General features: G+C 32.3%; 1 protein-coding gene across 2 annotated transcripts; it reads right to left on the reverse strand.

Moving 5' to 3' along the window:
* Nucleotides 1–1059: 1059 nt before the first annotated feature.
* LOC115233306 (activating transcription factor of chaperone) lies at nucleotides 1060–10174 on the reverse strand. 2 transcript variants are annotated; one of them, XM_029803632.1, is made up of 3 exons: nucleotides 9991–10174; nucleotides 8962–9279; nucleotides 1060–2747 (listed from the first exon to the last, which is right to left on the reverse strand). In XM_029803632.1, exons 2-3 carry the CDS (start codon nucleotides 9182–9184, stop codon nucleotides 1876–1878), a joined length of 1095 nt encoding a protein of 364 aa, XP_029659492.1. In that variant the 5' UTR covers nucleotides 9185–9279; nucleotides 9991–10174; the 3' UTR covers nucleotides 1060–1875. The 2 variants fall into 2 exon arrangements, with proteins under 2 accessions (XP_029659492.1, XP_029659493.1); XM_029803633.1 differs by lacking the exons at nucleotides 8962–9279; nucleotides 9991–10174 and adding an exon at nucleotides 5901–6906.
* Between the last annotated feature and the right edge of the window lie 3589 nt (nucleotides 10175–13763).

A 13763-nucleotide genomic window follows, 5' to 3' on the forward strand; every position in this document is an offset into this window, starting at 1 on the left:
AAGGTTGTAAAATATTTATGAGCTGTATATACATACAACGTTTCTCTCGTACCACAAAGCAAAGAAAGAAATTGTTCAAGGTCTACCAATCGATATCGATGACGTCAAAACCGAGAAATGCGGTATAAATTATTTGTGATTCGCGTTTAGCATGCAAGATTTTAACTGAAAAAAGAAAGATAAGCTTTATTTATTTAATAGCTTGTAAATATCTAGGAAGCGAACAGCTTTTAGATTTTTTTTTCGTGAATAATATATTTCTTTATTAGAGTATATATATATATAAATAATGAGCCTACCGTGTAATGTCGTGAACGCTTTGAAATTATTCTGTTAATTTAACAGGTTTGTCTCCAATATTGTCACCAACAGAATTAAGACAAGAATTGCCAAACTTTCTTATCATTTTAATTTTTTTATTTTACTGCGATATTTATGTGGTCGGAAAAGTTCCAGGCTTCTTCAGAAAATTTTTTCAGATTCTGCAACAAAGATTGGAGATATATATTTGTCTTTTGACGAGTTTTAGCTACGCGTTTGTTGCACTTGAAATAAGTATAAACTCGGAGATTAGAGAAAAGAAATAGAAATATGCCTAAATAAAATACAAAAAATACAGCTTCAGAAAAGATACTCATAAATATTACAGTAAAAATAAACAAAATAGTTATATCGTTCAGTAAGAGACATTGTTTTCATAAACATATAAAGAATATATATATATGTTTTTGAATGAGGGAAAGGATGCTGGCTAATGGTTTTCATCCTTCTTGGGGCCAGACCTGCTGTATATTATTTATATATAATTGGGGTTGCTTTATCAAATAGTCGGATGCAAATATAAATCAATGCACTCAAAAGATTTTTCAATGCATATTATTTTTTTTGAGCCTTAAGAAAAGTTTATCTATGAATTTTGTAAGTTTTATTTTTAATTACATTTTTCGTTAATAAAAATGATGTTATATTGTTTTCAAGTTGTTTCAGAATTTATTTGTGAATTATTGATCACGATAAGCCAAAATATAAATTTGACAGGAAGCACGTGCCATTCATTTGATATATCATGTGGCTTTATATTACATCATACATTTCAAATACATATCCTTACATTTTCCATTGAGATATATATATTCAACGCCGATTTTATCAGAGCTAGAAATAAAAAATCAATATTATAGTATCTGACACGTTTATATTAGATATGTTGTCAATGATAGTATAAAGAAAGTCATTTCTCAATCCAATTTGGATACTATACATATATACATATATGATTTATCTGTCTGTAAATATAAATCTAAATTATGGAAATAACATTGTCGCTCGTTTTGTAGAACCCATTTATTGTTCACTACATAATTTGTCGTACGAAAGTATTATTATGCGATAGAGGATAAAAATTAATCGGAATGGAAAGATTTGCATCAGAGAGCGGTATGCTAGATAACTCGTAGAATGTGCATAGACAGCAGGTTTCCTGTCGTTAGAGCTTCATAAACCCGCATACCCTGCAATTTATAAGCGTTATCTAACGCACCACGTTTGTCGATGTTGATGGTGGACCATTCTTTACTAGATCGAGATATACCTCTTTTATTCTAATGATAAACTTATAGAAAATCTTAAAAAGCTGCGGTTATATATAAATTATACAATATATGCATGCACATAAAATGTATATTAACAGGTATTAAGAAATAAAAAAATTGCACACGAATAATATATGAAACGGTAGTTACCGTCATTAGTATGATTGTAAAATAGAGTTAGTGCCAAAAAACGCGTACAAATCTAAGTAAAATTAAATATATATATCTAGTAATAAGTAAAATATACAAATGACAAAAAATATTGAGATTTCTGACGAATGTGTTACTTAAGAAGACCCTTAGCCTTAAACAAATCTCTCATCAATCCCTTCAAATATCCTATCTCCCGTTGCAGATCTTTTATTTGATTTTTCAATTTATCGTTATGATCCGCGAGCTCACGCTCCTCACCTTGTATTTCTTTTATCTCCTGCTTTTTCTTTTGTCTGTAGCGTGTAGCTGCGTTCTTATTCTGCTCTTTCTTTCGCACTTTTTTATCCTCGATAGACGGTCGAGAATAAGGCTTATAGCGATTTTTTGAAGAGTTGTGAACTGATTGTTTCAAGCTTTTCCTTTCGGATTCAAAATTCCAATCGGGATCATCAGCGGAATCTTCAGTAGAAATGCAACTGCCACCAGAACTGGTGCATGGACTTGACGGTGATGGTATATCCTTGGTATGCGAGCGAACATATTCGTCCACCACCGCTAATTCGTTCGCAACATCCCCACCGAGCGGACTCAATGATATGTCTTCGGCGCTCCACTGACGAGATGTATCATCCACGTACAGTGGTTCTTCCGCTGGAACGATGTTGTATATTGAATGGTTGTCAGTGAACAGGGGTTGTTGGACGGGTTGTAGAGTGACCAGCAACTGTGTGTCCACATTAATCGCTTTATGAGAGGGTGATTGCGGAGGAGTGAGCGTGGAGCAGGTCGGCGGAACGATCTGATGGCAAGCCTCGACATCTCCCAAAACCGTTTCGAACTCTTGCAAAAGGGTTTGTGTATTATCATGTTGCTGCTGTTGCTGCGCTTTCACGATAGTCGGATAGATGACTGGCAGTGATTTATTTTGACCGTTCTCGGGAATGGGTAGTTGTTCGAATATGGGCAGGTCTATTTTTTCCTCCAGCCAATCTGAGAAGGGTTCTGCAAGTAAACGGGCAAAGATTTGATTAAAGTAGCTAGCAATCGTTTGGCTTTCGACGGTGCTCTGCGGTATAATTTGCGTAAACAATATTGCGCAATTCTTTTTATAGAGTCATGATACGCATGTCCGACGGCGCCATAGAGATCGAGGAACGCATTCATTCTATTCCTAATTGACATCGCATATCAACTCGCGCGCTAAGCATGCGAACGACTTCTCGTGATGTATTCTTTCGTTTATGACTGAATCATCGGCGATTATATTTCTTGGTAATTCGCATTAATTGTTACTCGATAATATAAGACAATTTGAAAGTCTCTAGAAATGCGGCATGAGCGGTAAATATGCAATGTCGTGAAATGATCGATCTCCACATTTTCCTATAATAATAGATTGTTTACGTATAATATATTTTAGAAATTACATTATCCATCTTCTTTTGTGTTTTTTCGATGGCATCGATACGACGGTTCTCCCGCAAATTTTCTTCTTCATTTTAGAAAGAAATATCGTAATAAGCATACTTGTATCAAGAGATTAATTTAACGTAACTGCATCGTTCTTACAAAAGTGAAGCAGTAGCTTATGAGATTAATTTTATAGATAATATAAATCTGAGTAAAAAAGTTTAGAATTAAGATATCTGTCGATAATTAGCAGTACTACTGTTGTCACAATATGCATACACTTCTCGCAATAAGTAGGTGTGGCGCGTTGATATATATATATATATGCATCAACAATAAATAGGCGTGGCGGCTTGATATACATATATGTATATATATATATACACAGTTTCATGGACATTGCTGACTTAACTAGAAAAATAAATTCTTCATTTGCAATCTCCTCAATTTATAATGAGATTAACTCTGCGATTATTGCAGGAATTTGTCATTCTGAATGCAAAGTAATGCTCTTGAAAACAAATTTTTTATATTCTTAATCTTTTTTATTATTAAGATGATATCACACTACGTAGTAACTTAATGTGTAATAGAGCTTAGACAAGTATCTCAAAGTTCTCTATTTGTTCCTAAACCGCTGTCTTCACGGAGATGTAATTAAATATGCGTTTAAGAAAAAAATGTGTTTTTGAATCATGTTAATTTTCACATTCTCTAATACATGACCTATTTTCTTATGAAACTGATCAGTGGTTATTGGATGTTATCTTCATTTAAATGTAGAGGGCAGAAGGTTAGATAAGAACACTTCTCTGTATTTGGAAATCATATGTTAAGCGTTAGACACAAAGAATTTTCAAGAAAAAAAAGATTTGCGAGTGAAAACATTACAAGATTCGAAAATTGAGAGATTAACGATATATATACGAACTCTCGATAATATATATATATATATATATATATATACACGTAGATTTACGTATACGCGCGTTTAATTTATAGTATCATATGTTTTTTTTTGTGGTATGCACTTGCATATCGCAAACGCAACAAGAGAATATTGTTCGTTCTCATAATTTTTATATTCTTGTCCTTTTACTAAAGGAATAAATTGACTCCAAGTGCAATGAACCAAACATATACGAGTTCAATTATAAACTAATTTATAATATATATATATATATATATTTTCTCTTATAATCTCCAATATATTTTATGAAGAAAACATATTTCATATCATAAAGTTAATAATCTATACTTAACAATATGTTAAGAGCACGGATAAATGGCGAATAAAATCGAAAGGCTATTAATAAGCTATTAATTTCCAATTGAGATCTAGAAGCTATATTGAAATATGTCATGGAAGAAGCATATTCCAGAGATGTGTCAGGATATTCCCAAGATATATTCCTATATGTATGACTACATGCTACATTATTCGAATGGGCAAACTTTGGCGCATCATCATTTATTTTCATTGTAAACTCATAGGCTGTGAACCTACAGTTTCATCTGATGAGCGCTAACAGGAAAGGGTATAGTGCTCGAGAATTTCCTGGTTGCTCTCAAATTGAAGGTAATATCTTCGAAAAGAGACAGTTTTAACAAAAATTTTCCCGATTTATCCAAGGAAAAAAAAATTCTCTTACTGTTCCAGATAGTAGAAACTTTGAATGTAAAATTTTTTAATATGAGAGAAAACCTTCCATCTGATTGTGTACACGAATAAATAATTCATTGTTAAAAAACGCATAATTCCATGAGAGAGAAATAGAATCCTCGGAAAATAAGGGAAGAAAAACTTATACAGAAACAAAAAGTTTATATATTAAGAGGATGCCGGATACCGACAGAATGCGAATATTAGTAGGATTGCAAAATATTTTTGTTGATTATAGATATCAACAAATCCTTTTCCATAATTAAAGTATACATAATAACGGAGTGCGGGGTTTATGATTTCATATGAAAAGTAAAAAAAAAATTAAAAAATTACAGTTTTGTTATCGGCTTCTGCCGTCAACATTTACTTAATATAAAAAACCTGCAACCTGCACGTGCCTAACAAGTGAACTCCGCACTCGGCATTTTATCAAAGAGTATTAGTGAACTTCGAGAAGTGAGTTTAGAAGCTTTATAAAAAAGATTTTACTATGCAACATTTTGCACACCGAAATGTTTCTTACTAGGCTTTCAAATACATTTTCAAACGTTCACTTATATTCCTTCATGCATTTCCGAGTGGAGAGGTATCCTATTTTGCACGTACACACCGCAAAACCCTTATATTAAGCAAATATATAATTATTATGGCCGGTAAAACAGGACGGTCCGGCATCCTCTTAAGTATGTAATTGCAAATGCTGTTTAATATCATTGAGTTATGTAGAACAAAATTTTCTGCAAAGAAAAAAGTTGTGAAATGTTTTAAATTATATATCTTTTTGTCGTTGAGAGCGATTCATTATTTACTTACATTCCTTTAGAAAAGGCATAATATACTATAATAATATATAATAATAATATAGTAATAATCATATAATAAAATCATAAAATTAACACAGAATTAAATTATGTCCAGATACATTTCTGTCTCTCTTCTTTGGTCTAATTGTAAATTTTGCATTATGTGTGTCGGATTTGGAATAACTCGCAAAATGTGGAGTGGGGAAGAAAGGAGAAGAGAGAGAGAGAGAGAGAGAAAGAAAGAGAGTGGGGCGAAGCAGGAGAAAAGAAACCTACCACTGTAACATAAAGCGGCCATAGTAATCACGCGTGGATCGTTGTTTTCCTTGTTGAGGAGGAGGGAGATTTTTGAGTTTGGAGTATAGTGTATCTAACGTAACTTTAGAAAAGGTTAATGATGCCAATATGATTGTTCGTTTGGTAGCTTGTCGCAACTCGTACAAACAAGAAGAACGTGTGTGATCCTCCCGTATGCAATGGTGACAGATTCGGTCAATAATCAACGTCTTTTGACGAGCTTCTGGGAGTTGACGATGATCTCTCGATTCCACGTGTAGCGATATGCGAACTGCATGCTATTATATAACATTAATACACTCCACCATCGAGACGCCGGATCGTTTTCTCGGATCAACTTTAGAGATGCCAGTCTCGTAGAATTATCGGCACCGCGCTTCCGTTCTCGTCGGGGTGACGATACCCATGCAGAAATGTCTCACGCTACCTCGAGTTCGCGCGAGCTGCCGCACAGATGGTTCACAATAATTGATCCCGTACTTTCTCCGAATGATGATGGTCGGCACAATATGCGATCTCGCGCGAAATCCTATTGTCCCTGTATCGGAGAATGCTCAGAATGAATGATACGAGAGGCTTTCAATCTCTTCAAACACGATGCAAGATTGCCGAGATACAGTATGTGCTGTCGCTAATTAGCGATAAGGATGAACGATATCAAGAGGAATCACTTGTTCTCATCATTCTTTCTTCTAGAGACCGAGCAGAATACGCGTGAGGGTATTGCCTCCGTTCTAGTCATGAAACAGCTGTATGGAATATTCCCCGGCGACTTCCGAAAACTGATTAGAGATAGCAGGCGCGGTGAGGATCTTGTTTTTATGTAAAACGAAGGATCCGACGACAAGATATTTAAATACACGAGATAAAGTGAAACACTAGAGATATTCAGACACGAGGCACTAGACGGTGGATAATTAGATATTCTGATACAACACGATAAACGACTTAGTGAACGGTGATCACGTACAAATCGTACTTCGCTGGCCTGTATACTGCTGCGGTACGACTCCTGCTTATCTTTGGACTTTCCCCTCTGTCGCCCCTACTCCCTCCGTTCAATCTCGCTGCTCTGACAACATCGTCACCCCCCTATCAGTCCACAAGTTGAAGCCATTTGCGTAGAGGTTAACCAGTTTGTCCCACTCTCTTTTGCAGAAAAAAAGGAGAGGAGTGTGCGGGTGCGACGAAGATAGAGGGGAAAAAAAAAGAGATGTGTGTATCGAGCGATACCAGCGAGAAAGAATGAAAGTGGGATAGGAGAATACGAAATCGAACGAAAATACCAGTTTTCACATTTTTTTGCGCAGTGCAGAAAAATGTGAAATGTAGGTAATTCTTAAGTTAATATGCATTCACGTGTATTTTGCTGTATCCTTTACCATAGCTTGCTCTCGATTATATTCGCCCGCGCGCGCGGAGATTGCGAAGTATCTCTCTCAACAGCGTAAAACAATTTTTTGCATCGTGCTCCTTCGGAATATCAAGATACTGTATTAGTAATTTATGATCAGAGGCAGCTGTCCCTGTTAAATTGTATTTATAATAGCGCCAATTAATATACCAGTATATGTATGATAAAAAATGTTTACTGATAAGTGTAAATTGTAGTATAAATTATATATATAATCATATAAAAACGTATGTGATTTCATTCTAAGCTTGGACAGTAGTTTTGTGTAGTATATATATACACTGCTAAAATTATATTTCATATTATTGAAAATTATATAGATATTTTGCATTATTACATTTTAAAATGTGACTCTATAAATGATTGTATCATATTGTATGAAAGTAATTTTATACTAATATTTAAATTAGATATGTATAATAGATAAATATTGCAAATTTTTCTCATATGTATTATATTTACTTTATAGAATAAGAATCGTGAATTTTTTTTTTCTGCTAATTATTTCGACAAGTCACTTATAATGTTAATATTAGATTATACTTTCCAGAAAACAAGAAATATCTCTATCAATGTTCGTATGTGATAAGAGTAAAAAAATAATTTTAAGAAGAATGCAACTTTAGTTTTTTAATACTGTTCTAGAATATTACATAATCTGTTTTAATGAAATTTTTTTCTGAATATACTATAACTAAGATAGATATTCTAATCACACTAGTGCCCCATTCTTCATATATTAAATTTTATTAACAGCTTTTTTGATTCATTTAAAGATTAAATTTATGCAAACATTATTATATCAGAAGTTTAATTTGTAATTAGTAAAAAAAAAATACAGAAATAATTGAAAATTAAGAACTTGCATCAAGTATTTGCCGTTTTTCAATCTTTTCCTTAAAAAAAAGAAAAAAAAACCTCCGAGTTTATCACAATAAAACATATTTGTCATTAAAATCTAATATCATAAAAATGCAAAACTTAGTATAAAAACTGTAATCACATATCAATGATTCAAATAATCATATCAGAAAAATTTTAATTATGAGAAATTGCATTTCATATAAAATTCTATATAATCCAAGATTAGAAGACACATTTCTCTCTCTCTCTCTCTCTTTCTCTTCAAATTCCAAATCAATTCTCCAAATCAATAGTAGTGCCTTATATTTTGTTAACTTATAATTCGCAACTATTTTAAGCTGTTTAGAAAAGATAGACAAAAAAGTTAATATATATTTTTAATATTGAAATTTCCAATTATTTCTATATAACAGAAGATATAAAATTACTCTGCTTCCGTTCCTTTATATTCTGATCTGTGATTACTGACTTCTTGCTCTTAGATAAGAAGTTGAGAGATAAGATTCATATATTCTTAAATTTCTATACTCTTGTTTACATTAATTATATTCTATAATGACAAGATATATATCTTTCATACATGTATTATAATTGAAAACATTCAAGACAATTTAACATATATATATATGTATATATATTATCGTCTAATCTTTGATTCAAAAGAATGTGAAATATAATATCAAATATTATTACTGAGATTACGATATTCAAATAATTATATTATACTCTCTTATAATAAAAAATATAAAATAAGACAATTACCTTCTTTGATCCATTCGTCCAGTTCTTCTAAAAGCTTCTTTGCCACTTGTGCACGAGAAGGATTGTCATCATACATAACAGGCTCCGCAGCATTTTTAGGAAATTCTATAGACTTATCATCGAGTAAAAACCAATCATCATTTATCTCCAGTGGTGGTGTCCCACTGGGAGACACCGGCTCGTGCTTCCATGACAACATTTCCTGGTCCTGATTGGATGACATTCTCAATGCAAATCGAACCGAGGGGTATTAAAGAATGATGAAAAGAAATTTGTGTCGGATTAACGACGTAGCTCGTAATGAGCGCCATAATGGCCCTGAAAAATAAAAATAATAAATTCAATAATACAATTAAAAAGAATATTAAAATTAATACACAACATTGTAAACATATAAATACATGTATATATATGTACACTCTGTATATATGTATACATATATATATTCCTCTTCTCTATTTTTGTATTTATTACATATAAATTTTAAAAAGAATGTAAATTTTCTGTTCGCAATATTTTTTCTTTATTTATTGCTATTATTAATTTTTTCATGAGTTCTGCACAATTCAAACCAAAAAAATTTAATTTATATTTTAGAAATAATGAGATGTAGAAATATCGTTTTCACCCGAAAGTCATATTCAATTTCCTGCTTATATTCACGGAAGATGATCTTTCATACGCGTCGATTATACTGATGTCAGACACCAGTTATGTATAAACAATTAATGTCGCGTTATGACGCAACGCAAGGCTATCATCTGGCAACATATCTCGGCGGGTTCGAAATGAACAACGCGTCTGCGATGCGAATATTCGGGTGGCATATTAATGTAACATATAATTCGGCGACGAGAAAATCCTTCGATATAAGAAAACGTGGTAATTTGTCATTGCGATGACTCGCGTCCGATACGATGACTCACAAGATGGCCAGAGTTTCTTTGTAGCACAGACGCGAGAAAGTCGAACACGCGGATGTTATGCAATGCGAGAGTATTCTATATGAAAATAATCGGCATTACTTACTCCATGATTACTTAGTGGGTGTCGGCACACTTGCGTGTGCAAGCTCTTCGTTGAACTACGAACTCATCTTGCACGTATTCTAGAACGTAGAGAAAATCCAAACGTCTTCTTTGCAAGCTTCATGGATGGAGAATGTTGGAGTGTGAGTCCGCGAGCGTCCTCTTCCGTCCGACTTCGATTGACGGGGTCACGTGACTTTTCCCTCCACTTCTCGAAATGCGTTTCACTTGCCGTTATCGACGCTCGCGGCATCATTTCATCTTTGTTGTTCATCAAAAGTTAAATAAAAATAAAATGATGCTCGGGAGCGTTGCAAACGGCAAGTGGAAGGCACTCTTGGAAATACATCGGAAAAGTTGATTGAATTAAATTAATATTCTGAATGTATAGAGAGAACAGCTGTTTTAAAGAATGCTATTACATATTTGTCGTACGATGTGTTTGTTGGATGTACGAATCGCCGATGTACCATAACCGATATTATTGCATGAATTTTCAAGGTTTCGAAAATTTCTCGCAATAGTTAGGGCCGTGGCACATAGAAAAACTTAAGCAGTAAGACTTAAGACGTAAGCGAATTGACCAATCATTTATTTATTAGTGCTGCGTATGTCCTTTGTCTGGACCTTTTTTTGGACTCCCTCCTCTCTTGGAGGAGTTTTGCTTATATTCTACAAACCCATAAGAAACAATGGTGTATGGGCGACTAATGCCCAACCAGCCATAAAAGAAAGAAGAAGAAGATTATTGTTATTAATGACAGAGAGAAGCCTGAAAGAAGCCACGCCACTGTTTTTCAAAAGATGCTTTTTCTAGCTCGTACAGTAGCGTCACCTAGATCCATTTTAGAGCCGGCGGAACTACATGGCCAAATTCACTTTTCGGTGCCATGGTAAAATAATAACCGGTTGGTGCATGTCCGTGCTAAATACATAATTGTGGATGAAAATGCGGAAAAATATTATAGATTTATTGATGTTTTATTAGCTGCGCATGATATTTTGTCATTCTAGTATATACTACAGCGATAATAAATTATAATTAATAGTATTTTTATGTATTTTTATGTATATAGTTCATGTAAAATAAAATAAATTTTCTTAATAATTTTTTTCCTAATTTTTAAATATAATGTGTAGAAGATATTTACAATAAATAGCTTTCACTTTTTTCTTATTCCTGAAACAAAAGTATTAAGCATTATTTTAAACATTATCAAATCATACTTTTAATTTACATAGCTTTTTATTATTAATTTTTTTTGTAATTATTAAGTTGACCGGAAAGTTTGTTCCGTTTTTTGCTAATAGATGAAGACTGAAAAAACGGCACGAACTTTCCGTTCAACCCAATCGAATAACTTTGATCTCATTTGAAAGATAATTTAATTCTCTACAACTTCTGTTTCGGTACTTTGTGTTAAAAAACGCATACTTTCCCTGATATTTGTAAAAGTGTAAAAAATAACCGTGATTTTAGAGGTTTTTGGGCGCTAACTTTTTAAGGATGCATTTTTCGACGCATGTTTATAGGAAACTTTTTGTTCGGTATTAAATTATCTTTCAAATGAGATCAAAATGATTGTAGTTCGCTCCATAGGTTTTGAAATAAACCAGTTTAGTCTGACTCTTCCCCTTCGACCTGTCCGGCATGGGTGACCCTACCGGTAATTTATTAGCGTTTTTAAGTGAAGCAAAATTTAATCGTTTTGAGAACGATTAAATCCAATTTAGGATGAATATATGTTTGATCAAAAATAGATTTTGAGAGAATCTGATTAATATAAATAATATAAAGTACATTCTCCGTTTTTGACGCTACTTTGTCTTTAAAGTACAAGATTCTTTGCCCTGATTAATCAATCAAAGGCTTACTCAGCTTACTCATGATCGCTTTGAAAGCGATTAAACCCAATTTACGATGAATATATGTTTGATCAAAAATAGATTTTGAGAGAATCTGATTAATATAAATAATATAAAGTACATTCTCCGTTTTTGACGCTACTTTGTCTTTAAAGTACAAGATTCTTTGCCCTGATTAATCAATCAAAGGCTTACTCAAAGTATTCATTAATTAATCTAATAACCCAAGTACTAATAAAATCCAATATAGAGTTTATGAGTTTTATTCATTAATCGGTTTCAGAGTGATCAAACTTGCTTTATTTGAAAACGCTATACATTACCGCCGGCATAGCTCTTAGGTTCATTAGAGTACGCAAACCTCCTCACCCGGCAAATGCCTTCGTTAAGGTGGAGATACCATCGAGGAGGAAAAATGTGTGAGGATAGGCTTTTTCCTCTTTTTCATTTCACAAGGTTAGGGTTTATTTTATTTTTATTCTTATATTATAATATAAACAAAATAATACAATAAATTTAATATACAAAATATAATTTGGAATTTAATACAAAATAATTTATTACATGGCAATACAATAATTTATTACATTACACGAAAATGTCCAAAATATGCGTATTATAAAAAATTTATTAGAAATTTTTGGACTAGACAAGACTTTTTAGTGACGATTAATTATGCGATATTTATTATTAATAATCGACATAAAATTATAAAGCTTAATAAGTTTTATATAATGTAAAGACTCGCGACCAAAAGAGTCATTAATAAAGTTATCAATCGTCTTTAATTGTAGAAGAAAATATTTATACTACTGGCATATTTTGCGCAGACTTTCAAGGAAATATTCAAAGCTTCGATGGAAATCAACGATTAAATTATAAGATAAATTGTGATTTAAAATTTGCGAGCAAACGTGACAAATCAATAAACCGATGATATTCGTAATATTCGATTGCAATACGCGTAATCTCTATAATAATCGAAACCCACATACACGTACGCGCGCGCGATGTAATCACTATATCATTTTTATATACAAAGATATTTCGACAGACATCCGAGATCTGTAATATAGCATTGACCGCCCGATTTATTTTCCAATACGCCATTTTATACGACTGTCACGATCAACTAAAATAAGATATATATTCTATCTCACGGATAACTGTTTTAACGGGATAAAATGGGTCTTATAAACCTTAAAAGATCGTTATAAAAAATCGCGTTATTGCAACGTTTTATAGAGAATAACAGACCCAACGATTTGAACAAGACCCTCCCTTTATATTCATGTTTAATCTATTATTAAGTTTTTCTTATTGATAAAAATAATAATATTAATACTGATAATGATAAAAGAACACTTTTAATGAAGAGAAGAAAATATATTTTTTTTCAAATAATTCTCCATGATAAAGATTGTTTCGACTACTTGCCGGTACGAACCAAACAACTTTATTAACGTTCACCTGACGAGAGGGACAGCAATCGCGTTGAAGAACAGAAAGAACGGAAAGAACGGAAAAAAACACGGAAAAAACGCGGAAAAAGTATGGTATTTTCGCAGTGTAATTAATTAATTTATTTTACGAATATTTGATTGCGATACGGAATTCGTAAATACATCAATCAATTGAAAATAAATCATAAAATTCGTACTAATTAACTCGCGATTCTGCAATATCGAGGACAATCAATTTTTACTTTAGAAACAAATATATACATATATGTTAATTGAACTAATTTCTATTATTGTCATTATACGTGTTTTTTGGATAATTTTTCGTGTAATTTACAAAAGAATACATATTTCATATATTTTACATACAATCATAATAAATATAATTTTATATAATACAATTATAATTTCAATATTAAATTATAATAAAAATATAATTATAATTATA

This window comes from Formica exsecta, unplaced genomic scaffold (genome assembly GCF_003651465.1).
Source record: "Formica exsecta isolate Colony F162 unplaced genomic scaffold, ASM365146v1 scaffold17, whole genome shotgun sequence".
NCBI lineage: Eukaryota > Metazoa > Arthropoda > Insecta > Hymenoptera > Formicidae > Formica > Formica exsecta.

Bases quoted from the DNA above. Each gene is read 5' to 3' on its own strand.
- LOC115233306 (XM_029803632.1), bottom strand. From the start codon at position 9,184: ATGTCATCCAATCAGGACCAGGAAATGTTGTCATGGAAGCACGAGCCG. The intron at 2,748-8,961 runs GTAATTGTCTTA...GTTTACTTGCAG, and splicing joins GGACGAATGGATCAAAGAAG to AACCCTTCTCAGATTGGCTG.